We start from the raw sequence: 24769 nt of genomic DNA, 5'->3' as shown, positions 1-24769 counted from the left end.
CAACACCCAATACATCCACACTTCGCAGCATCAAGCTGAGCATCAGGCCTCTGACCCCATCATTGAATTTATCTAGAAATAACGAGCTATTAGTCGGAAAAACCTTTCGTGCCTAATAAGGCAGTTGCGACGGATTTTGACCTCCCTTGCAATAGAAACGAAAAAATTAGGGCATTTTGAGTAATTTTGGCACCATTTTTGTCCCTTACAAGGCAGTTACAAGTCCCAAATAAGGAGTTGTAAGGCAAGGTCCGTTGCAAGGCACATTATTTTTTTCCGACAATTATTAGGCAAGGGTTGGGTTGAATTGCGGTTGCTCAATTCTTTCAGACATGTGCCAATGACCTCCACAGGCAAGAACTACGTAAGAACCATGATTAATCACTTCAGTTGAGTAGGATTGCAAAGTTTCGAAGCTTCATGAGTACGAGGGACGCAGCGTAACCTGAGCGCTACGGTCTGCCTCGTACCAGAAAAGGCGTGTGAAAGTTTACCACAAGCGACTCGTCGCGAGCCTCAAGGCTCTTCATCATTACAACTCGGTCAGTCGTCTTCGCAAATTGACTGCCTCTGGCGACTCGTTCAGTCAGTTCATCCTACCATTTTCGCGAGTACTGAAATGGGTCGTACGGCGGTCAAATCCGTCGCACGTGTATATGCGGACGTCAATGCGAAGCTCGGTCCTTCCTGGCACGAATATGGTTGGTTCGGCTTGCATATACAATGGGTCATGTTTGCTGAAGAACAACAGACAACCTACAGGTTCAATGGGGATCTCAAGACCATTATGAGATCGTTCGGAAAGTTGGACGGGGGAAATATTCCGAGGTACGTCGCGCACACATGCGTGGCCGTACGATGTGTTGTTAATCGTTGCAGGTCTTTGAGGGTGTCAACATTGTGAACGAAGAGAAGTGCATCATTAAGGTTCTCAAGCCAGTGAAGAAGAAGAAAATAAAACGAGAGATCAAAATCCTGCAGAACCTGGCTGGAGGACCTAACGTCGTTGCCCTCCTCGACGTAGTCCGAGATCCATCTTCAAAGATTCCCAGCCTAATCACAGAATATGTCCACAATGTAGATTTCAAGGTCTTGTATCCGCGTTTTTTGGACTTTGATGTACGCTTCTACATGCTTGAGCTGCTGAAGGTACGTTACTAGGTCATCACTAGGTCATGCATTTGACAGAACTTGTTTCAGGCCTTGGACTTCTGCCATTCCAAGGGCATAATGCATCGAGACGTCAAGCCTCACAACGTCATGATAGATCATGACCGTCGGAAGGTATGTCTTGCCACATTAAAGTTTTGGTGTGATCAACTTGTCCTCTTGAGCAGCTGCGACTGATAGACTGGGGGTTGGCGGAGTTTTACCACCCGAAGACAGAGTACAACGTTCGAGTTGCCTCGCGGTACTTCAAGGGTCCAGAGCTACTAGTGGACTTCCAAGAATACGATTACAGCCTGGACATGTGGAGCTACGGCTGTATGTTTGCATCTATGGTATGTTCAACATTGTTCTAGACAGCTCATCTACTGATTGCACCACAGATCTTCCGCAAGGAACCCTTCTTCCATGGGCATGACAATTACGACCAACTAGTCAAGATCACAAAAGTGCTAGGCACCGAAGGTCTTTACCACTACGTAGAAAAATACGATATAGCCCTTGATCCTCAGTATGACGATATTCTCGGAAGGTCAGTCGAAGTCTGGTTACTAATTTAAGTGTATATTCACCGATTTGGCTGCAGCTACCCAAAAAAACCGTGGTCGCGGTTCATCACATCAGAGAACCAGCGTTACATTTCGAACGAAGCGATCGACTTCCTGGATAAGCTGCTACGCTACGACCACCAGGAACGCCTCACTGCAAGGGAAGCACAGATGCACCCGTACTTTGGTACGTATTGATGGAATGGCTGTGATATTACTGCTTGTCATTGACGTACATTTCAGATCCTGTTAGAAACGCTGCGCTGCGCGACGGTGACAGTGAAGGGTCAGCGGCGTAGCAAGAGACGGTTCTTTCCAGAGATAGGCTCGATCGACGATTCAAACTGGTTTTGAGCCTGTTCATTTGTATACCGCTGTAGTATTCTGGATATGGTGCTGTACTGCATACATGTAATTAGAACGTGTTCGGTGGTACGTTGTACGCTAGAATATCTGACTAAACGAGGAGCAACCTCTGAGACTCGGAGAGTCGAGATGATACCACGTGGTTATCGTGCGTACTCTATCTATGTACGGATCGAGACGGTTATCTCGGCCCTGATCAAGTCCTGATTGAGATTCCTCGTGGCGATCTTTAGCACTCGTCTCTTCAACCTGATGCTCTACTTCGGTAGGCGGTCGATATGCAGCTATGCACCATATGTCTCCAGTGCGTGCGTATCAAATTCCCCTCTTGTTCTTCCCTCTCCTCGCTATGAAAACGCGCAGTCCGCTTCTCAACCGCGTGTCTCCCAGCGTGTTTGGGCGGTGTTCTCCCACAGCGTGATATCCTCGCTGACTCGGACTGGACGGGGGCGACCACGAGCTATTTGTGCATATCAGCTTCCGTCCTTCTCAGTACTTCATGTGTCTGCGATGAAAACGGGCGTCAGGATTCACGCACGGATCGCGGCGCGCTGCAAGGTTATAAACGCTTTCCCCGCGCGAGAAACATCTCGTTTATCCCGCCCGCCCGTTCGCCTTCCCCGCTCTGGATAACAGGATGTCCTCCTTATCCCTCCGTATATTGTGTGCCTTCGTGCTTTCGTTGAGCTTGAATCTTCTCGGAGTTGCCGCGTTCGACATCAGTTTGTATGACAATGTGAGTGCTGCCCATGCATGCCAACGATCTAGTAGCGTTATACTGAACGTGTTGTTCAGGTTGCGGTGTAAGTGTAGGGACCCTGCGTCGATCATGACCATGTACTGACGTGTGGCAGATACTGGGGCCAAGACTCTTACGGCGCAACCCATACGTATGCTGCTCAACAGCCGATATCCTACTACTGCCAGGTAAATGATTCTCGTATGTTCATTGGATCTTTGCGCTGCTCATCCCTAGTATACAGGATGATGCGATCGACGTAATCCCGATTGCGTTTGTGGACACCTTCTTCGGCACTGGAGGCCTCCCGGAACTCAACCTGGCCAATGTGGGTGCCCATCAATTTACATCATATGTTATCGCCCACTTTAGCTGATGAAACACAGACATGCAACGCCACAGTTAATGGGTATTACAGCGGTACTGAGCTGCTGAACTGCACCTATTTGGCATCCGATATCGAATACTGTCAATCTCAGGGTAAGGCTGTAACTATCAGCCTCGGAGGTGCTGGGGGCGGCGTTGGTTTCTCGAATGATAGCGAGGCTCAGACCTTCGCGGACACTATCTGGAATACCTTCTTGGGAGGCTCGAGTTCGACGCGGCCATTTGGCAGCGCTGTCCTTGACGGGTACGTGTTCCCATATGGTGTTGCCTTTTTCCTGCTGATAATATTTTTAGTGTTGACCTGGATATCGAGGGTGGCTCTACCACTGGGTATGCAGCCTTCGTCACTCAGCTCCGCACGTATTTCACTGGGGCAAGCAAACAGTCAGTTTCTAGACGCCGGCTTTGGTCCGGAAGCGTTCGTCCATGGCTAACATGGCTCGCAGATACTACGTGTCCGCTGCTCCTCAGTGCGTCTATCCTGATGCGTACATTGGTCTTGCGCTGGACGATGCGTATTTTGACGCGGTTTATGTTCAATTCTGTGTGTACCTTCTCGGATCATGATGCATTTGTACTGATACCGAGCCCATTTTTCCCCAGACAATAACCCTTGCGGTCTTCAGAACTTTGATGATGCGTCTGTCAGTAAGAGCGTGTTGTGTACGTACAAGTCGGCGATGGACTGACGTTTGACCATCTCTCCAGGGATGGAATTTCGGTATATGGTGCGTGGATCTGCTGCATTTGACGCAATTTGGCGATACCCATAGTTTCACAAACTAGGGATATCTGGGCGCGCACGATCAGTCCCAACCCGAACGTCAAGGTATATATCGGGGCTCCCGCGTCGAGCACAGCAGCGGGCACCGGGTACCAGAATATCTCGACCCTTTCCTCCATCGCGATCACGACGCGCAACTCCTTCCCCTCCTTCGGTGGGGTGATGCTCTGGGATGCCTCGCAGGCCTACGGTCAGTGCATCGATATCTTCACTTTTTTCCCGCCAGCCGACGGCTGTGCTCATGCGGGCCCGACGCGTAGAGAACGATCGGTATGACCTTGCTATCAAGAACGCGCTCGTCGGTGCGGGCGCTACTGGCTTCACGTACCCCGCGTGCTCTGCGCCCGCATGGGAAAGCGGGGTGGGATATTCGGGCGGTTCACAGGTGTCGTACAACGGGTGTGTTGACCCTGCTGCACCATTAGCTTGTGCGCCTGACTTAAGTTGTGTTGCAGTTACATCTGGGAGGTGGGTATCGACACTCTCCTGGCGATTTATTCTGATGGTGCTTGCAGGCGAAGTACTATGCCTCGGACGAACCGTCCAACAATGCCAACGGCGACTGGAATCCTAGTGAGCCAATTTCGTGTAATCTACGTGTGTCTCAGCTGACGCTCCACCACCAGTCAGCGCATGCACGGGCACGGCCCCGTCCTCCACGGCGAGCGGCACTAGCGCGACGGCGAGCCAGACGGGTACCTCGGGCGGCTCGTGCGCGGGCATCGCGGAGTGGTCGAGCAGCGTCGCATACACCGGCGGCGAGCAAGTGCAGTACAAGTGCGTCGTCCGTCCCCGCAACAGCCCGCCGTGTTGAGGCTGACGCGCGGGCGCCCTCCTTGCACCGCTAGCGGCGAGCTGTGGACAGCGCAGTACTGGACTGAGGGCGATACCCCTGGCGGTGAGCGCAGCACGGCACGATCCTCTCGGTGGCTTTGCTGATGGGAGTGCTTTCTGTTTTTGCACCGCGGGTGGGAAGGCACTGCGGGCGTGTGGACCCTCGTCGGCCCGTGCACGTCGTCGTCGTCTAGTACGGCTGCAGCAGCTGTTGCCGCAAGGGCCACTCCAGCTCCGGAGCTGAAGAGCGCGAACTCGAACTCGCGGTTCTTCCGTCTGTGACGGTCCCCGCGGTTGTACTTATTGTAAGTAACGGGTAGCCCGGAGTGCTGCGGATGGACACAGGCCGCCCTTCGATTTTCCGCGCCCGCCAAGTATGGGATCCCGGCCGAAGCAGCCTCCTCGACGTTATCGACACGATTTTTTTATGACTTTTTATGTTTTTATGGTGGAGTGTACGGCGGACCTGATCGTTGTTGTACGTTTGCTTGTCGGGGGGTTATCACGATCGTCCATGTTGTACTTCACACAATGTGCTTTGTAGACGGGCTTATCGCGGATACGAATTCGTGATTGTTCTCCTGGACGAGGCGCGCATGCGGATGCGACTGCGAAGCCTTGGTGGTATTTTCGTGTGGGGACGAGATGCGCGTGGGCCAATGCAGTCGCGCTGCGCTCCACTGCGTCGTTCTGCTTCGGCCGTTCTGGTCGTTCAATTTTCGCCTTCCAGCATTCAACGGCGCGTTGAGGGCCGGTCGCAGTTGGGCCTGCGACCAAAAGCGGACTGGGCAGAACTCGCCAACGGGTGGGTGAATGAACGAATGAATGAATGGACGGACGTCTGATCATGAAGGGTCGACTAAATGGTCGGACGGATTAGCTCAGAGATTCCATGCAGAACCCGCAGAGGGCAGACGAAGTTCAGAGTCCAGGTTCCCAAAAACCCAAGGATGCAAGAACGTCCGTCGGGTGCAGAATAAATACATAATAAGCTTACACGGCGCAGAATTCGGACCGCACAGTGCGGAGTGCACCATTACCCAATCCACGGTGGAATTCGAACGCAAGGAGGGGGGGAGTGGCTTCGCGACGCCGGCCTCCCAGCCAGCGTGCGAGCCTCGAGGCGGGATTCGAGGGGCCCCGTACAGTGTAGCCGCTATCAGGCCTGGTCTCGAGCCCAGGGGAGCAGGCCCGCGACCCTGCCGAGCGTGCGCGTGAGGGCCAAGGGTGGCACCTTGCTACCTATCGCGGGCGAAGCTCGGGCGGCACTCGAGAGGTCGAGATGCGCAATTGATTACAGTGAGTGGCGCAATGAACAATGAATTCGAACAGGGTTTTCGGGACCGGGAGAAGTAGACGCACCAGTGTATGGCGCGCAGGGACACGGGGGTACTGCTTCGAATTCGCCAAGTCGCGGTTAGCGCTGCCGCGGATCAGTCATCAGCAAAAGTGCACTTCTGTTACCATCGGTTACATAGCATCGTAATCTAGGAAATTCGTTACAACACTCGAAATTATTGAGCAAAGTTGTAATGGATTGTAACTTCTCTACGGTGGTTCCGAACTTTTCTCAATGTCTTAAAATTTTCGGTAATCCATTCGCAATGAACATAATCTATTCCGAATGCACGGAATACTTGGGACTTATTAAAATGGATTCCGAGCTTTATAAGGTATCGTAACAGTGGTGACACCCGGGGAAAAATTACAATGGCTGTATGGATAATCTTGTTTGTAGCCGGCAGGGCACAGTACGAGAAATGCAGTAATCATTGTACAATATTACATATGACAGGTGTGAGTACAAACATAGAGTCCATGAAGTTCACATGATCCCAGAACTCCGAACAGAGCAGGAGCACAGCGCGCAAGACGAGAAGGAGCACGAAAGCCGAACACCACACTGGCACAAAGAGGGCAAGAGAAGTGAGTATCCGGAGACCGAGGCAACGCACGAAGGACATAAGCAGTCGAGACGCAACAAGAAAGCACAGTTAGTGAGGAGCAGCAATGTCGACAAGGAGAGGGAGCAAAGGTGAACATTGATGGCCGATCAGAACGTCCTGGAGAGAGGCAGTGTTACGCGGCAGCGAAACACGAGCGTCAAGTCAAGTCGTCACGAGACAAGGTCTTAGTCTAAGACACAAGTCCGTTCAAGAGACACTTCTGGCGATGTCTGTTGGAGGCTCCGGGATGACCTTATTAGGCAATCCGGAGCATCCAGGTAGTCGGGCGATATTCCCCGATATCTTATTCAGCATCGAAGGATACAGTAGCTACGAGAACTATGTAGTATGTTCTGGACTAGTCTACTGGTGTAGTATATAAGGAGGGACCTCTCGCAGGTCCCAGTAATAATATCTCTTCCCCAATCACTCACTCGGAGGAATTCATACGAGCTGCGCTAATAGGTTATGAGCCTCGCTAGCTTATAGCTTATACTTTACCAGCTTCTATTTACTTGTTACACACTCTGACTATCGGTAGTTACAATGTCGAGTACTACTGAATCTCGTGACAGCCTGTCGTCCTTGTTCTGAATCGAGCAACTTCGCGATGACAACTGGCTCCCATGGAAGCGCCGTACTATGGCGATCTTGAGGGAGCGCGGTGTCTTGAAATATGTCGATGGAACATTGGAGAAGCCGAAGCCGGCAAATGCAACAACACCAATGGCAGGAGAAACGGCGGCGATCACGAAATGGGTTGAGGGCGATCAAAAAGCCCAGACCGTTATCGAGCTGCTGTTGAGCGACTCGCAGATGATACACATTGCGGACGCTACAACGGCTGTGGAGATGTGGAACCAATTGAAGTTAGTAAAGGAGGCGAGTGGACAACTGGGGATAATGGCATACCGAAGGAAATTCTATCGCACAGTTGCCACGGAAGGCAGCGATATCGCAGCGCATATCACGGAGCTCCGCCGGACACAGGAGCAGCTACACATGATGGGTAGCAAGGTGTCGGATGACGAATTTTGAACGATCCTGATCACATCGTTACCGGAGTCTTGGGACCAGTTCACATCTGCGTACCTGGGTGCAACAACCCAGAAGGACAAGTTGCCGACATTGCATGAATTGATAGCCATCTTGCTGGAAGAATACCGGCACCAGTGAGAGAAAGGTGGTGCCGACGAGTCTGCGCTGGCAGCACGCGGGCGGTGGACCCAGCCGAAGAATACCGCACAGGGTGGAACGGACAGGAAGTCCGACATGGAGTGCTGGAATTGCCATAAGCATGGACACACTCAACATGAGTGTTGGTCGAAAGGCGGCAGCATGGCGGGTCAGGGACCGCGAAGCAAGAAAGGCGGCCGTGCGCAGGTGCGCACGAACCAGGCACAGTCAACGAACAATGTGCTGTGAGATGTCGCATTCCACACAGACGAGGCGATCTGTGCCGGGCAACAATTTAGTAGTCAGTTCTCGCGTTATGACTGGCTAGCTGACTCTGGAATGACATCACATGTTACGAACCTTCGTGACACGATGACAGATTATGTGCCGCTTGAGGCCTCGTTGATTGCCGGGATCGGAGACCAGAGTGTGCGCGCTCTCGGGCGTGGCACTGTGGAAGTCAATAGCAGGATCAGAGGCAACACATGTACTTTTCGCTTGAAAGATGTCCTGTACGCACCGAAAGCGACAAATAATTTGGTGTCGCTGAGCCGCCTGGATGAAGCGGGTGGACACTTTGATGGCGGTGCCGGAGGAATAATGCTGTGAGAAAGCAGCAGCCACATCATCGCGCAAGGCCGAAAAGTCGGCCGATTGTACTTGCTCAACATGCGGGCCAAGGCTGCTATGCCGAGTGAAGAGCGCACGAACATTGCGCGCGACGATAGCGACTCGTGGGAGTCGTGGCACCGGAGATATGGACACCTGGGATTCACAGGGTTAGAGAAGCTCTACAAGGAAAACTTGGTGGAGGGACTCACCATTGATGAAAACTCGATGCCACTGACACAGTGCGAAGCCTGCATTCAAGCCAAACAGGCGCGCCGTGCATATCCGAAGGAGGCAGAGGACTGAACCCAGATGCCAGGCGAGCTGACGCACAGCGACGTCTGGGGCCCTGCACATATAGCGTCGATTGCCGGATCGCGATACTACATATCATCCACGGATGACTGCACACGGAGGTGCCAAGTACTGTTTATGAAGCATAAGAGTGAGGCTTTCGAGAAAGTCAAAGAATACCTCACCTTTATTGAACGACACTTCGGGCACCTGCCGAAGATATTGCGCATCGATAATGGGTCCGAATACATTAATAAGGACCTGAAGGGATGGTGCCGTGAGAAGGGAATTGAGCTGTAAACGACAGCACCATACTCACCTTCGCAGAATGGTGTAGCTGAGCGATTTAATTGCACACTATTGGAGCTTGCTCACGCAATGTTGATTGCGAGGAAGCTTCCAAACTTCCTCTGGGTGGAAGCTGTTGCATACGCAGCATACCTGCGAAATCGAGCGCCGACGAAAGCACTGCGCGGGAAAACTCCGGAAGAGACATGGACGGGCAAGAAGCCCAATGTCGCGCACCTAAGAGAATTTGGGTCAGATGTCTGGATACTGACGGAAGGCCAGAATCTCTCAGAACTCGAGCCAAAGTCGAAGAAACACACCTTTGTAGGTTTTGCTGATGGCCCGAAGGCTGTGCACTACTACGATGTGGGTGCGTGCTCGATCCGAGTCTCGCGAAATTTTGTATTTGCGGATGCCCCGAACCCAGCAAGCAATGTTCCTGTACATCAGCTTAATGACAGTGACAGGCTGCCGCTCGAGGGGGAGTCAGGGGGAGCTGTCAAGCAGCAGCCTCCCACATCTGCATCAAAACCAGCATCAGTACCTGTCAAAGCTGATCAGTCTAACAAGAAACACGATGGAAACTACATTACAGAGGAAGACTTACCTCCCGAGATACAGGAAAGCATGCGAGAGCGACTGACATTCTTGCCTGCACCCCCGAAGATCCCTCTTCGTCGTACGACCCGCGCTACGCAGGACCACAACTATCGAAGGATGGATAACCCCCGCGCGCAGCCCGCGAAGTCGCGCGAGCTGCCGGGAGTGCCAAAAGAGAACACACCTGATGAGAGTGCGAAAGTCGCCGTGACACCCGAAGAATTTGAAGAGATCGTGCAGGCGCTGTATGCGACAGCGCTGGCATCAGGCGACAGAACGGCGAGTGCGGGAGATGAGCCGCGAAGCCTCGCGGAGGCCCAAGCCTCTCCAGAATGGCCAGAATGGGAAAAAGCTGTAAAAGCAGAATATGATCAGCTGCAGGGCATGGGGACTTGGGAGCTACAAGACTTACCAAAAGATCAAAATGCTGTGGGCTGCAAGTGGGTCTTCCAGAAGAAAACTAACAAGGAGGGTCAGGTTGTCAAGTACAAAGCCAGATCGGGGATAGATTTCCTTGAAACCTTTGCCCCTGTAGTTCGTCTTGAGTCCATCAGGGCCATCCTAGCATTAGCAGCAGTCAATCACTGGGAAATTGGCCAGATGGATGTCAAGGGAGCTTACCTGAATGGAGACCTCCAGGAGGAGATCTACATGCGACAGCCGGAAGGCTTCGATGATGGAAGTGGATGTGTTTGTTGACTCTGCAAGACGCTCTATGGACTAAAGCAGTCCGGGCGCGAATGGAACCGCAAGCTGCACCGTGAGCTGACGGAGCTCGGGTATAAGCGACTGGAGGCGGATCCGTGTGTATACCTGCGGGAGCAAAAAGGAGAAGTTCAGATTATTACAGTATGGGTGGATGACTTACTGTTATTCACCAACTCTCCGAAGCTCATGGAGGAGCTCAAGCACGACCTGCGGGACCTCTTCGAAGTCACGGACCTTGGTGAGCCGCAGAAAATCGTTGGGATTGAAATCGAGCGAGATAGGAAAGCGGGAAAAATCCAAATCTCACAACAGCACTACATCGAGAGCATTCTCAAGCGATACCAGCTTGAGAACGCCAACGCTGTAGGGATGCCGCTCGATCCGAATGTGGCATTCACGGCAGAGGACGAGAACGAGGAGGTGGACGACCGTTTGGCAGGAGGTTACGCGTCGATGGTGGGATCGCTGATGTATGCAGCAGTGGGAACAAGGCCAGATATTTCCTACGCTGTGCAGACACTGAGCAAATATACAGTGTGCCCACGATCTGTCCATTGGACAGCGGCAAAACGTGTTCTACGGTACCTCGCAGGAACACGTGACTTGTGTGTCACGTACACGTGATGCGATTCGGACGCGCTGAACGGAAATATAATAGGAGGATATACGGACGTGGATTATGCATCAGACCATGACCGAAAATCAGTCTCGGGTCATGTCTTTTACTTGGGAGGTGGAGCCGTAGCATGGAGTTCGAAGAAACAAACAACAACGGCAACATCTTCGACAGAAGCCGAGTATACAGCACTCGCGCACGCGACATGTCAAGCAATATGGCTGTGAAACTTACTGGCAGAACTCGGGTTTGCACAAGAAGAACTCACAGAAATTTATTGTGATAACCAGGCAGCGATCGCGATAGCACGTGACCCGCAGTATCACGTGCGGTCGAAGCACTTTGACGTGCAGAATCATTTCGTGCGCGAAAAGGTGGAAAATGGCATTATTCAATTGTGCTACTGTCCCACAGATGAGATGGTAGCAGATGTATTTACTAAGGCCCTACCCAAGCCTAAGCACCAAAAGTTCATATTGGAACTCGGGATGCTTCCGGCTTGAGGGGGAGTGTTGGAGGCTCCAGGATGACCTTATTAGGCAATCCGGAGCATCCAGGTAGTCGGGCAATATTCCCCGACATCTTATTCAGCATCGAAGGATACAGTAGCTATGAGAACTATGTAGTATGTTCTGGACTAGTCTACTGGTGTAGTATATAAGGAGGGACCTCTCGCAGGTCCCAGTAATAATATCTCTTCCCCAATCACTCACTCGGAGGAATTCATACGAGCTGCACTAATAATGTCCTTGCACTGAAGGTCGATCAGAGTTCATTCTTATGACTCGCAGTAGCTGTCTGCTACTAACAGTCGAGCTCAGTCAAAGGCAAGTGAAAAGCTGGTTTAATGGTAACCAGGTCAAGATAAGGATCCAGCTCGACGAGGTCGTCTACTTATACAAAAGGTATCTGCAGTACTACACAGTAATACGGGATCGTTCATTGGCTGGATAAGGTGAAACGATGTCTGGGCAAGGTAACAGCGAGGAAGTAATATGTATGGGAAAGCTGAGTAAGATCATGAGAGATAATCAGTACTAATGGGGATAACAAGTCGTGTATCAGAATGAGGTAAAGATGAGGCATACATGCACGTCCTGCATATGTGATAAGGAGACGGTCCGGAGTTGGATCCGGTGTAACCCTAGACTAGGGGTTCTGGTCATCTGGACAGAAAATTGGAGGTTGCGCTCCGATGAGTCACGTGTTGGATCACGTGGTCTGGTAAAGTAAAGGGAATGAAGAAAGGAAAAAGGAAAAGACGTGCCACAAGTGAGGAGCATTATAACACTGTGGCATGTGCAGCGGCATCTGTCATCCAAATTGTCCTTGTGTTGGAGCATCCACTACTGGCTTCCGGACAACGGCGGTGACGAGCGGGTTGAGTTTGCAAGCACGGAAGTATAGGAGTCCATAGTCAGGATCACTTAGGGACATGTGATTCAATTGCTTGACCAAGTCTTCCACTTCTTCTTTCTCATGTACCACTGGTCGTTTCCGTGATAACTTCGTCTTTGGCTTCTTAACTTCTGGTTCATCGTCTGATGAATTATCCACTCGCTTTGATGATCATTTCTTTGTGCTTCACTTCTTCTTCTTATCCTTGCGCTTCCTTCGATGTGTTTCTTCGGCACTAGATCAGTCCTCTGAGTCACTTGAATTGTCATCCAAATCCGAATCATCTGAGTCATCACTCGAGTCTTCGTCTTCTGAGGGCAGTCGGTCCTGGTCGAATCAATTGCGCTGCAGAATGGTTTCTGCTTTCATGCATATGCTGCTCATGCTGAACAGGATAGACATGTCATGGTTGGGGTCTGCAGCAAGCAAGCGTGGTTCCAGGTCTTGATGGAAAGTGCGGGGAATCCCTTTCCAGAAATAAAGGGACTGTTCGACTTCCGAAATGCGTCCACAATTCACTAGCCATCCAGAGACTGTGAGGAAGTTCCTCGAGTATTCCCGCCATGCACCTAGGTTCTTGATAGTAGGTTTCCGACGTGATTCTTTGACCAAGGCTTCAAGGTCCTTGACCTTATATTGCCTCTTATCTCAGTCCGCATTGTAGAATGTGAGAACGTCTCTCTTGAAGGCATTCCAGTCTGGTGTGACGTAGGCTGGGAGTGATTCCATAAACTGGTGCACACTTTGTGCGCAATACTGCGTGATGTTCTCCACTTGGTCCTCTGCAGTTACAATGTTAAGCTGAGTGCACAGCTGTTCATAATGCTGCAGGAACCTTGCAACTTCTGCATAACATCCTTTAAACTTCTTCGGAGAACCCTTCATTCCCAGAACCGGTAATCCAGTGACGCCAGTCACCATATTGGGCTGCAAAGTGTTGATTGGGTAGAGCTGTAGTGTGGGATAGACTGCCATCTTAACAGGCTTCAGAGGTGTGATTGATATAGCTTCGGGAAACAAGGGTCCTAATCCCTCGTGGTGGGCTCCAGATGTCGACTCGGGGTACGCACGGGCCTTGGCTGGAGGAGCTTTTGACTCCAGGTCAAGTGAGTGGTACTTCGCTGTGGTTCACCGGGCATGGCAAAAGGGAAAGTACGCTGGGATATCACAGTTGTTCATATCAAATTTATGAGAGTGGATTAGGGACGCCTGAGCTATATGTGTGTTTCGTTGTCTGAAGTCGGGATGGTAGTCTGCACAATACAGATGGGGGAGTGTAGAGGGGGATGCCTAGCAACCGTGTGCAAGGGCTTGTGTTCTGTCTTCTTATACAATGCCTACAACCAGTGCAGGGCTTAATGGGTTTTCTTATACAAGGCCTACAACCGGTGCAGGGCTTTCCGAGTCTTTGTCATCTTCTTAAACTGTGTGCCTACAACCGTGTGCAGGGCTTACTGAGTCTTCTGTGATCCTATCCGGTGCCTACAACTGTGTGCAGGGCTTTACCGAGTGCATGTATCCTAATACGATGTGCCTGGCCGATAACTTTCCTACGTGTTGTCCGAGAACTTTCCGAGAACGGTTTAAGTATCTAGCAACTGTGTGCTAGACTATCCAAAAGAAACGATATGAGAGTGCAGTAGTTGTGTTCGTAACAACTCACTGCCTGCGCTGAACTGACTTCGTTGGGATCCTTTTGATTACGAGTAACAATGTTACTGGGAGGAGTGGAATAAACTCCTATTCTTTTAGTTTATCACTTGTAGGGTAAGCTACAAGCGGAGGGAGAACTCTTCACTTATAGGGGTCTACAAGTGGGGAGAGAAGACTTATGCCATCGTCATGATCTGGCATATTCCTATACATCTGTGTCCTGTCTGTTTCTGTGCTATCCATGCTATCCATCTGCATCCTGCTCATCTGCTCTGCTCATCTGCTGGTGCATCCTTTGATTCATGCACTTGTATGTGAGTACAAGTGGGAGGGGTGCAACTCCATTCCTTTTAGCACCCGTGTGACACCTGATATAAGCCTTAGTAGCCTTATCAGTGCATATCGATGCCGAGGCTAATTAGGCTTCGTTCCCTTGTACCCGGGCACCAGCTATAGGACCTGGGTCCCACGTGACCTTAGGCCCCGAGGTCATTCTCCGGCTATTCTGGCTTATGTTGCGCCCCGTGCTATTACTATCCCGCCCTCCCGTCTCGTCTACAGCCCATTCAGTCATGTTTGTGAACTGGACTCCCATTTACCCTGACATTGTCATGAACTGGACAGCCAGCGGACGTCGGCCCATCGGTCTGTGTAAGGAGTTGTAAGCAATCGGCTCATGGCGAGAAAGGAAATGCTGGAGCGATCCGCCCACCGCCATAGGAGTATTTCTGAGCAATCAGCCCACCGCCATAGTGCTACTATTATATAGGCATGGGCCCACCGCCACGGTGATAGTTCTGAGCGATTGGCCCACTGCCATAGGTGTATTTTTGAGCAATCAGCTGACCGCCACTGGGGCTATTACACAGCCATCGGCCAACCACCATAGGTAGTGTTCTGAGTGATGGGCCCACCACCATAGGTAGTGTTCTGAGTGATGGGCCCACTGCCATAGGTAGTGTTCTGGGCGATGGGCCCACCTATTATACAGCCATCGGCCGACCGCATAGGTAGTGTTCTGAGCGATGGGCCCACCACCATAGGTAGTGTTCTGAGCGATGGGCCCACCACCATAGGTATATTTCTGGGTGATGGGCCCACCGCCACTGGGGCTATTATACAGCCATCGGCCGACCGCCATAGGTAGTGTTCTGAGTGATGGGCCCACCACCATAGGTAGTGTTCTGAGTGATGGGCCCACTGCCATAGGTAGTGTTCTGGGCGATGGGCCCACCTATTATACAGCCATCGGCCGACCGCATAGGTAGTGTTCTGAGCGATGGGCCCACCACCATAGGTAGTGTTCTGAGCGATGGGCCCACCACCATAGGTATATTTCTGGGTGATGGGCCCACCGCCACTGGGGCTATCATACAGCCATCGGCCGACCGCCATAGGTAGTGTTCTGAGCGATAGGCCCACCGCCATAGGTAGTGTTCTGAGTGATGGGCCCATCACCACTGGGGCTATTATACAGCCATCGGCTGACCGCCATAGGTAGTGTTCTGAGCGATGGGCCCACCGCCATAGGTAGTGTTCTGAGCGATGGGCCCACCGCCATAGGTAGTGTTCTGAGCGATGGGCCCACCGCCATAGGTATATTTCTGGGTGATGGGCCCACCGCCACTGGGGCTATTATACAGCCATCGGCCGACCACCATAGGTAGTGTTCTGAGCGATGGGCCCACCGCCATAGGTAGTGTTCTGGGCGATGGGCCCACTGCCATAGGTAGTGTTCTGAGCGATGGGCCCATCACCACTGGGGCTATTATACAGCCATCGGCCGACCGCCATAGGTAGTGTTCTGAGCGATGGGCCCACCACCATAGGTAGTGTTCTGAGCGATGGGCCCACCACCATAGGTATATTTCTGGGTGATGGGCCCACCGCCACTGGGGCTATTATACAGCCATCGGCCGACCACCATAGGTAGTGTTCTGAGTGATGGGCCCATCACCACTGGGGCTATTATACAGCCATCGGCCGACCGCCATAGGTAGTGTTCTGAGCGATGGGCCCACCACCATAGGTAGTGTTCTGAGCGATGGGCCCACCGCCATAGGTAGTGTTCTGAGCGATGGGCCCACCACCACTGGGGCTATTATACAGCCATCGGCCGACCGCCATAGGTAGTGTTCTGAGCGATGGGCCCACCACCATAGGTAGTGTTCTGAGCGATGGGCCCACCACCATAGGTAGTGTTCTGAGCGATGGGCCCACCACCATAGGTATATTTCTGGGTGATGGGCCCACCGCCACTGGGGCTATTATACAGCCATCGGCCGACCGCATAGGTAGTGTTCTGAGCGATAGGCCCACCGCCATAGGTAGTGTTCTGAGTGATGGGCCCATCACCACTGGGGCTATTATACAGCCATCGGCTGACCGCCATAGGTAGTGTTCTGAGCGATGGGCCCACCGCCATAGGTAGTGTTCTGAGCGATGGGCCCACCACCATAGGTATATTTCTGGGTGATGGGCCCACCGCCACTGGGGCTATTATACAGCCATCGGCCGACCACCATAGGTAGTGTTCTGAGTGATGGGCCCATCACCACTGGGGCTATTATACAGCCATCGGCCGACCGCCATAGGTAGTGTTCTGAGCGATGGGCCCACCACCATAGGTAGTGTTCTGAGCGATGGGCCCACCGCCATAGGTAGTGTTCTGAGCGATGGGCCCACCGCCATAGGTATATTTCTGGGTGATGGGCCCACCGCCACTGGGGCTATTATACAGCCATCGGCCGACCGCATAGGTAGTGTTCTGAGCGATGGGCCCACCACCATAGGTAGTGTTCTGAGCGATGGGCCCACCACCATAGGTATATTTCTGGGTGATGGGCCCACCGCCACTGGGGCTATTATACAGCCATCGGCCGACCGCCATAGGTAGTGTTCTGAGCGATAGGCCCACCGCCATAGGTAGTGTTCTGAGTGATGGGCCCATCACCACTGGGGCTATTATACAGCCATCGGCTGACCGCCATAGGTAGTGTTCTGAGCGATGGGCCCACCGCCATAGGTAGTGTTCTGAGCGATGGGCCCACCGCCATAGGTAGTGTTCTGAGCGATGGGCCCACCGCCATAGGTATATTTCTGGGTGATGGGCCCACCGCCACTGGGGCTATTATACAGCCATCGGCCGACCACCATAGGTAGTGTTCTGAGCGATGGGCCCACCGCCATAGGTAGTGTTCTGGGCGATGGGCCCACTGCCATAGGTAGTGTTCTGAGCGATGGGCCCATCACCACTGGGGCTATTATACAGCCATCGGCCGACCGCCATAGGTAGTGTTCTGAGCGATGGGCCCACCACCATAGGTAGTGTTCTGAGCGATGGGCCCACCACCATAGGTATATTTCTGGGTGATGGGCCCACCGCCACTGGGGCTATTATACAGCCATCGGCCGACCACCATAGGTAGTGTTCTGAGTGATGGGCCCATCACCACTGGGGCTATTATACAGCCATCGGCCGACCGCCATAGGTAGTGTTCTGAGCGATGGGCCCACCACCATAGGTAGTGTTCTGAGCGATGGGCCCACCGCCATAGGTAGTGTTCTGAGCGATGGGCCCACCACCATAGGTATATTTCTGGGTGATGGGCCCACCGCCACTGGGGCTATTATACAGCCATCGGCCGACCACCATAGGTAGTGTTCTGAGCGATAGGCCCACCGCCATAGGTAGTGTTCTGAGTGATGGGCCCATCACCACTGGGGCTATTATACAGCCATCGGCTGACCGCCATAGGTAGTGTTCTGAGCGATGGGCCCACCATCATAGGTAGTGTTCTGAGCGATGGGCCCACCACCATAGGTATATTTCTGGGTGATGGGCCCACCGCCACTGGGGCTATTATACAGCCATCGGCCGACCACCATAGGTAGTGTTCTGAGCGATAGGCCCACCGCCATAGGTAGTGTTCTGAGTGATGGGCCCATCACCACTGGGGCTATTATACAGCCATCGGCTGACCGCCATAGGTAGTGTTCTGAGCGATGGGCCCACCATCATAGGTAGTGTTCTGAGCGATGGGCCCACCGCCATAGGTAGTGTTCTGAGCGATGGGCCCACCGCCATAGGTATATTGCTGGGTGATGGGCCCACCACCACTGGGGCTATTATACAGCCATCGGCCGACCGCATAGGTAGTGTTCTGAGCGATGGGCCCACCACCATAGGTAGTGTTCTGAGTGATGGGCCCACCGCCATAGGTATATTTCTGGGTGATGGGCCCACCGCCACTGGGGCTATTATACAGCCATCGGCCGACCACCATAGGTATATTTCTGGGTGATGGGCCCACTGCCACTGGGGCTATTATACAGCCATCGGCCGACCACATAGGTAGTGTTCTGAGCGATGGGCCCACCGCCATAGGTAGTGTTCTGGGCGATGGGCCCACCGCCATAGGTAGTGTTCTGAGCGATGGGCCCACCGCCACTGGGGCTATTATACAGCCATCGGCCGACCACCATAGGTAGTGTTCTGAGCGATGGGCCCACCGCCATAGGTGGTGTTCTGAGCGATGGGCCCATCACCACTGGGGCTATTATACAGCCATCGGCCGACCGCCATAGGTGGTGTTCTGAGCGATCGGCCCACTGCCATAGGTATATTTCTGAGCGATCGGCCCACCGCCATGATGCTATTATACAGCCATCGGCCCACCGCCACCGTGGTAGTACTGAGCGATCGGCCGACTGCCAGGGGGTAAGTTCTGAGCTATCAGCCGACCACCTCGGGGCTACTATACAGCCATCGGCCCACCACCATAGGTAGTGTTCTGAGCAATGGGTGTTATTCTGAGCAGTGGGCCCACCGTCATAGGGGTACTTCTGAGCAGTGGGCCCATCACCATAATGCTATTATTTAGTGATGGGCTGACCGCCATAGGGGTACCTCTGAGCAGTGGGCTCACCGACATGGTGTTATTAGTCAGTGATTGATTCACCATTATAATGCTGGCAGTGCCTGGACTCAGCAAGACACCTAATCGCTAACCTGACACTACATCTCTGGTGGAGTTTTTACAACATGGAGTCCTGCCTGAAACTTATTGTAGCTGTCATATAGAGTGCAGTGCCACCATTTTATGAGTTCCTGATATATGGCGAACCATGGCTTTACATTCTAGTGATGGCGAGACTCAAGCTGCCAAAAAGTCGCCAACCTGGCTGTTGTTACGCGGCAGCGAAACACGAGCGTCTAGTCGAGTCGTCACGAGACAAGGTCTTAGTCTAAGACACAAGTCCATTCAAGTGACACTTCTGGCGATGTCCTCGCACTGAAGGTCGATCAGAGTTCGTTCTTATGACTCGTAGTAGCTGTCTGCTACTGACGGTCGATCTCAGTCAAAGGCAAGTGAAAAGCTGGTTTAATGGTAACCAGGTCGAGATGGGGATCCAGCTCGACAAGGTCGTCTACTTATACAAAAGGTATCCGCAGTACTACGCAGTAATGCAGGATCGTTCATTGGCTAGATAAGGTGAAACGATGTCTAAGCAGGGTAACAGCGAGGAAGTAATATGTATGGGAAAGCTGAGTAAGGTCGTGAGAGATAATCAGTACTAATGGGGATAACGAGTCGTGTATCAGAACGAGGTAAAGATGAGGCATACATGCACATCTTGCATGTGCGATAAGAAGAAGGTCCGGAGTTGGATCCGGTGTAACCCTAGACTAGGGGTTCTGGACATCTGGATAAAGAATCGGAGGTTGCGCTCCGATGAGTCATGTGTTGGATCACGTGGTCTGGTAACGTAAAGGGAACAAGGAAAAGAAAAAGAAAAGATGCGCCACAAGTGAGGAGCGTTGTAACATCAGCTCCCGTCTAATGTTTCTTGTCCTACAAGAAATATTGTGATCTTCATCGTCGTCGGGGGCAGTCGTGGACATAATGATCTCCTCCACATCTGTAGCATGTCCGCCGGCTGGTTCGTGATCCTTGTTCAGGGATACGTCCATCCCTGTAGGGATGACTGCGACGCGAAGAAGTGGATGTGGTCGAGAAAGATGGTTGGGATAACGGAGATCGTCCACTGGGTATGTGCGAACGAGGAGGGCGAGGTCGAACAGGAATTGGTTCTGGCGACGAGCGAGGAGTGGATGCGGGTATTCCATTAGTGGTGTATCTGAGGATGTGTCCGATGTCTTCGTCCCCATGCTCCCTCCAAATCTCCTGTGCTGTACGAGTGACTGTACTGTGCATTAATGACCAGACTTGGTCGACTCTGGTTCGGGCTCTACTCGTCCTTTCCTCTGCTGCGATGAGCTCTTGTCTGGCCGTCTGCATCCACTTGACCATTTCTAATGCTCGTTGCATGGAAACCACCGCTTGTCGATCTTGCGGGCGATTTCGTAAGGCGACGAGGATATCTGTGAAGTCGACAGGAACACGGATAGCCGAGACCAGACGTGTGGCAAATTCTTGTTCGTCCGATGCGTGACTGAGTTCGATAGAAGGTGAGGGCGATGAGGCGCGGATAAAGGGTGTCTGTGCTCGAGAGGGTACTCCATTGACAAGCGTAGGCGATGCGGGTATGCTCATAATTGTGGAGGCGACTTCAGCGAGTATATTGTGAACAAGGTCGTCTATAGCGGAAGTGGGCATTGATGATATATCGTCTTCTCCTCCTTTTATACCTTTCGGTCGTTAAGGGGATCGCGGTTATCTGTGATGTGAAATAGAATGTCGTGGATTCGGGTAATAATCAAATAGATGAAAATCCATTGGACGATAAAGAGTATTCCCACAGAGATAAGAGCTGCCTGATCAGTTCCAGGCATTGTTCTGATCACCCCAGCCGTTAGCGTGCGGGCTGTCTCGCATGAAGAGTGTGTGTTCGACAAGTCGTCTGATAAGGATTCAGTGGATGATCCAAAGAAAAGTGAGGGTTGTGCAGTGGAGGACGATTAGGAAGATGATGAGGAAAACTGTCGTGGTAGTCATTCCGGGTTTCTTCTCCTCTACTGGATTCTCCTGGTCCTTTTATATGCATCGAGGATTCGCTTGGCATTCTGTAAATTGTGGGTAGGTTCCCACAAGTTCTCTGCTGAAGAATATCCCTTCCACTTGACTAAGTACCTCAGATGACCTTGGTACATCTTGTGATTCAGGATGGCTTCGACTTCGTACTCTTCTTCGTTATCAATGACATCAGGTGGTGGGTTCACGTAATTCGGACCATGTATGTCATTTTCGCGATAAGGAGATAGAAGGGCGGCGTGGAATACGGAATGAACTCTTCAGGTCTTCGGGAGTTTGAGACGATAGTTGGCTGGTCCGATGACTTCGACAATTTCGAATGGCCCCTCACGCTTTGGTGCTATCTTGCGCGAGGCGTAATTGACCTTCAGGTTCCTCGAGTCTAGCCAGACCTTCTGTCCTAGTGTAAACTTCGGCGATCCTTGTCTGACTCGGTCCGCCATCTGTTGTCGGGCTAACTCGTGCATGGCTAGTGCTTCTAGTCTTATCTTCTGCAACATGTCAAGCCTGGATTCAACCGATGGAATGTTCGTGGTCGGAAATACGGAAGGGAGTCCACGTGGTTCGTATCCCATCATGATGTGGAATGGGCTCATCTTCCGTGCCGAGTGTTCCCTTGTGTTATGACAAAACTCGAGGTCTGGCAGGCGGTCGGCCCATGTTTCAGAGTTGTTTCCGCAATAGAGTCGAAGATAGATTTCCAGCTCCTGGTTGACTCGCTCTGTTTCTCCGTCCGTCTGAGGGTGATAAGCTGTGCTCATTGATGATCTGATCTGGAGTAGTCGATTTAACTCTTGGAAGACCTTGGATGCGTATTGAGGTCCTCTATCCGAGATGATTCGGTTGGGTAATCCAAATCGCGAGTATACTTTGTCATGAAAAATCTTGGCCGTTCCTTCGGCTGTGATTGTTTTGAGGCAGGGCGTAAGAATCACCCCCTTCGTAAGGTCATGGTCTACTACGACCATAATTGAATCAAAACCGTTGGAAACGGGGAGGTCAGTAATAAAATCGGTGGTGCAACAGGAAAATGGTAATGCGTGTGGGTCAGCGAGAATTGGTTCCAAAGGAATACGAGTTGGATGAGTATTCGGTTTCATTTGTTGACAGGCGGCACAACCTTCAACATAATTGTAGACAAATGTATACATGCCGGGCCACCAGAATTCACGACGTAACAGTTCAAGAGTATTGAACTTTCCAGGGTGACCCATGGCAGGGGAGTCGTGATGTAGTCGAACGAGGTCACGACGAAGAGTTTCGGATGGTGGAACGTAAATCTTTCCCTTGTAGAGGATGACACCATCGCGAACTTCCCAGTCGGAAAGCGATGATTTCATGGGGAATGGCCCTTTGTGCGCAATCGCTTTGAGGGCTTCGTGAACAATGAGGTCTTTTGCTGCGTGATTCCTGATTTCGTCGAATAGTGTCGGGGAAATGGATCGCACGAATAGTGCGTTGGGTAAAAGAATGCGATCTTCGTTGTCACTTTCACTGTCATCGAGTCCATTACGACGAGAGAGCGCATCAGATTGGATCATCTGAGTGCCAGGGACATGGATGAGGTGAAGATCAAATTGTGATAATTTGAGACTCCATCGTGCTTGTCGGCGGTTTAACTTCTGAGCTGTACGGAAGTATGTGAGGTTCTTGTGATCACTGCAAACTTCGACGGGATGGGGAGAGCCTTCAAGATAATGGCGCCATTCAGTGAGGGCTCGAATGATTCCGAGGAGTTCGCGGTTGTAGATTTCGTAGTTCCATTCAGCTGGATTGAGCGTCTGTGAAATGTAGGCACAAGGATGGAGGTCTCCATTGATATCGGCTTGGCGTAAAACTGCACCCGTAGCAAACTTGGAAGCGTCGGATTCAACAATAAAGAGTTTTGCCTTGTCAGGCAGTAACAGTACTGGGGCGGTACTGAATTGTTGCTTCAATGTGTCGAAAGCTGTCTGACATTCTGTTGTCCATTCAAAAGGTGGAGATCCAGCGGCAGTGCGCGTAAGATTCGTCAATGGTTTGGCAATATCCGAGAAGTTGGCAATAAACTTCCGATAGAAGTTTCCAAACCCTAGGAAAGAGCGAACACCTTTTACCGTGCTTGGTTCAGGCCATTCTGCAATTCCTTTAAGTTTGATAGGGTCCATGCCAATGTAGTTTTCTCGAATGATCATGCCTAGGAATTCGACTTCTTTAACATCAAAGAAACACTTTTCCGGTTTAAGGAATAAGTCGTTGTCTTTGAGTCGTTGGAGTACGTGTCAGGTTCGAACGTGATGTTCTTCCAAATCGTTTGAGAAGATGAGGATATCATCCATGTAAATGACTATCCATCCCTCATCGATCATGTCCTTGAAGAGTGCGTTCATCATCATTTGGAAAGTCGCCGGGGAGTTGCAGAGTCCAAAGAACATGACCATAGGTTCGAAAAGTCCGCAATTTGTCTTAAATGCGCCCTTCCATTGGTCACCATCTTTGATTCTGACATTGTTATATCCGGAGCGTAAATCCATTTTCGTAAAGATCAATGCGCCTTTGAATTGATCCATAAGGTCAGAAATGAGCGGAAGAGGATAGGTGTTCTTCACCGTCCCTTCATTCAGGTATTGGTAATCCTGACAGGGACGTAGTGCTCCGTCTTTCTTTCCTACGAAGAAAAATGGTGAAGCCATGGGAGATTTTGACGGTCGGATGTATCCTTTTTGCAGATTTTCTTCCAGGAAGTCATTCATCGCTCCTTGTTCTTTGAGCGATAATGGATAGACTTTACAGTCACGTGGAATAAAATCGGGTTTCAAGTCAATGGCGTGGTCCCAAGGCCTGGTTTCTGAAAAGCATTCAGCTGCTTTCTTTTCAAAAACGGACTTCAAATCGTGGAGGTAGTTGGGGACCAACTCCTCGACGGTTTTGGGTTTGTCTACAGCTGATGCTTCATTATGTGCCTGTTGTGCCAATTCTTGTGATTTACCAGATGGTTTGTAAAAGACCGTATTCTGTGCATTACAGAATAATGGGGATTGGGTACTGTGTGTCATTCTTCCAATGGCGGGGCCTCTTCGTATGGTGAAGACTGCAGTTTCAGTCTCTTCATTCATCAAAGGTGACTCCTTCCTGATGGGTTCAAATATCCCAATAACTGGCTCTCCTGCGATATAGGATATAACTAGATCGTTGTCATCGAGCTGATCTATAGGGGGTTCTGATAGTGGGTCATCTGGTTTGGTATCATTCTGCACTGCGGGTAACTCGCCACACTCAGTGTTATCGGCCATGATTTCTCTGATAGATTCTGAATGCCCAAACGAGGTAGGGGAAGTTTCGGTGGTGATTAACTCTGGGAGTCCATCTTCCTTGAAAATCGAAACTTCTTCATCTGATGCATCTTCGACGGTGGGTTTCGGTGGCCATTTGGCGTCTTTACCAAACCAAAAGTCACCGGTTTCCCAGTTGATCATCGGATTGAGGCGTTTAAGCCACGGCATGCCGAGAAGTATGTTTTCTTTGCCAATGCCGGTCAAGAGGAAGCGAGTAAGCGTCTTCCTTCCTCCGATTTTCATCATCTTCCAGGTACAATGAGTAATGGTACCCATTTGATTTGGTGTGCCATCTGCATTCATGACTGTAATCGGTTTCGGTAATTCCCATCTGATGAAATCATTTT

At 51.4% G+C, this 24769-nt stretch overlaps 13 protein-coding genes across 13 annotated transcripts; 5 read left to right on the top strand and 8 right to left on the bottom strand.

Moving 5' to 3' along the window:
* Window positions 1-619: 619 nt before the first annotated feature.
* Window positions 620-2014, top strand: SCP_0109640 (Casein kinase II subunit alpha; the record flags this gene model as incomplete). Its single annotated transcript, XM_027753194.1, has 8 exons — window positions 620-701; window positions 752-828; window positions 880-1149; window positions 1201-1284; window positions 1338-1502; window positions 1551-1699; window positions 1754-1902; window positions 1959-2014. The coding sequence occupies 8 exons, from the start codon at window positions 620-622 to the stop codon at window positions 2012-2014; spliced, it is 1032 nt and encodes a 343-aa protein (XP_027608995.1).
* A 704-nt stretch (window positions 2015-2718) lies between these two features.
* On the top strand, window positions 2719-5107 carry SCP_0109630 (Chitinase 1; the record flags this gene model as incomplete). Its single annotated transcript, XM_027753193.1, has 16 exons — window positions 2719-2817; window positions 2877-2884; window positions 2936-3008; window positions 3065-3148; window positions 3207-3451; window positions 3502-3591; window positions 3654-3751; window positions 3811-3851; window positions 3916-3935; window positions 3994-4181; window positions 4252-4390; window positions 4447-4459; window positions 4507-4564; window positions 4618-4768; window positions 4840-4889; window positions 4968-5107. 16 exons carry the CDS (start codon window positions 2719-2721, stop codon window positions 5105-5107), a joined length of 1497 nt encoding a protein of 498 aa, XP_027608994.1.
* Window positions 5108-7413: 2306 nt separating this feature from the next.
* Window positions 7414-7809, top strand: SCP_0109620 (hypothetical protein; the record flags this gene model as incomplete). Its single annotated transcript, XM_027753192.1, has 1 exon — window positions 7414-7809. One exon carries the CDS (start codon window positions 7414-7416, stop codon window positions 7807-7809), a length of 396 nt encoding a protein of 131 aa, XP_027608993.1.
* Window positions 7810-8616: 807 nt separating this feature from the next.
* On the top strand, window positions 8617-8862 carry SCP_0109610 (hypothetical protein; the record flags this gene model as incomplete). Its single annotated transcript, XM_027753191.1, has 1 exon — window positions 8617-8862. One exon carries the CDS (start codon window positions 8617-8619, stop codon window positions 8860-8862), a length of 246 nt encoding a protein of 81 aa, XP_027608992.1.
* A 366-nt stretch (window positions 8863-9228) lies between these two features.
* Window positions 9229-11070, top strand: SCP_0109600 (hypothetical protein; the record flags this gene model as incomplete). The annotated part of the gene is made up of 2 exons (XM_027753190.1): window positions 9229-10428; window positions 10492-11070. 2 exons carry the CDS (start codon window positions 9229-9231, stop codon window positions 11068-11070), a joined length of 1779 nt encoding a protein of 592 aa, XP_027608991.1.
* A 2038-nt stretch (window positions 11071-13108) lies between these two features.
* SCP_0109590 (hypothetical protein) lies at window positions 13109-13435 on the bottom strand (the record flags this gene model as incomplete). Its single annotated transcript, XM_027753189.1, has 1 exon — window positions 13109-13435. One exon carries the CDS (start codon window positions 13433-13435, stop codon window positions 13109-13111), a length of 327 nt encoding a protein of 108 aa, XP_027608990.1.
* Window positions 13436-15582: 2147 nt separating this feature from the next.
* Window positions 15583-15807, bottom strand: SCP_0109580 (hypothetical protein; the record flags this gene model as incomplete). Its single annotated transcript, XM_027753188.1, has 1 exon — window positions 15583-15807. The coding sequence occupies one exon, from the start codon at window positions 15805-15807 to the stop codon at window positions 15583-15585; it is 225 nt and encodes a 74-aa protein (XP_027608989.1).
* A 407-nt stretch (window positions 15808-16214) lies between these two features.
* SCP_0109570 (hypothetical protein) lies at window positions 16215-16538 on the bottom strand (the record flags this gene model as incomplete). The annotated part of the gene is made up of 1 exon (XM_027753187.1): window positions 16215-16538. One exon carries the CDS (start codon window positions 16536-16538, stop codon window positions 16215-16217), a length of 324 nt encoding a protein of 107 aa, XP_027608988.1.
* Window positions 16539-16679: 141 nt separating this feature from the next.
* SCP_0109560 (Bile salt-activated lipase) lies at window positions 16680-17302 on the bottom strand (the record flags this gene model as incomplete). Its single annotated transcript, XM_027753186.1, has 2 exons — window positions 16680-17074; window positions 17131-17302. 2 exons carry the CDS (start codon window positions 17300-17302, stop codon window positions 16680-16682), a joined length of 567 nt encoding a protein of 188 aa, XP_027608987.1.
* A 773-nt stretch (window positions 17303-18075) lies between these two features.
* SCP_0109550 (Bile salt-activated lipase) lies at window positions 18076-18658 on the bottom strand (the record flags this gene model as incomplete). Its single annotated transcript, XM_027753185.1, has 2 exons — window positions 18076-18431; window positions 18493-18658. The coding sequence occupies 2 exons, from the start codon at window positions 18656-18658 to the stop codon at window positions 18076-18078; spliced, it is 522 nt and encodes a 173-aa protein (XP_027608986.1).
* Window positions 18659-19802: 1144 nt separating this feature from the next.
* On the bottom strand, window positions 19803-20243 carry SCP_0109540 (hypothetical protein; the record flags this gene model as incomplete). Its single annotated transcript, XM_027753184.1, has 2 exons — window positions 19803-19819; window positions 19973-20243. The coding sequence occupies 2 exons, from the start codon at window positions 20241-20243 to the stop codon at window positions 19803-19805; spliced, it is 288 nt and encodes a 95-aa protein (XP_027608985.1).
* Window positions 20244-21368: 1125 nt separating this feature from the next.
* Window positions 21369-23282, bottom strand: SCP_0109530 (hypothetical protein; the record flags this gene model as incomplete). The annotated part of the gene is made up of 1 exon (XM_027753183.1): window positions 21369-23282. One exon carries the CDS (start codon window positions 23280-23282, stop codon window positions 21369-21371), a length of 1914 nt encoding a protein of 637 aa, XP_027608984.1.
* Window positions 23283-23369: 87 nt separating this feature from the next.
* On the bottom strand, window positions 23370-24725 carry SCP_0109520 (Transposon Ty3-G Gag-Pol polyprotein; the record flags this gene model as incomplete). Its single annotated transcript, XM_027753182.1, has 1 exon — window positions 23370-24725. The coding sequence occupies one exon, from the start codon at window positions 24723-24725 to the stop codon at window positions 23370-23372; it is 1356 nt and encodes a 451-aa protein (XP_027608983.1).
* Between the last annotated feature and the right edge of the window lie 44 nt (window positions 24726-24769).

Source organism: Sparassis crispa (genome assembly GCF_003851025.1).
Source record: "Sparassis crispa DNA, contig_000000F, whole genome shotgun sequence".
Lineage (NCBI taxonomy): Eukaryota > Fungi > Basidiomycota > Agaricomycetes > Polyporales > Sparassidaceae > Sparassis > Sparassis crispa.
This window is presented reverse-complemented; position numbering and strand designations above follow the sequence as displayed.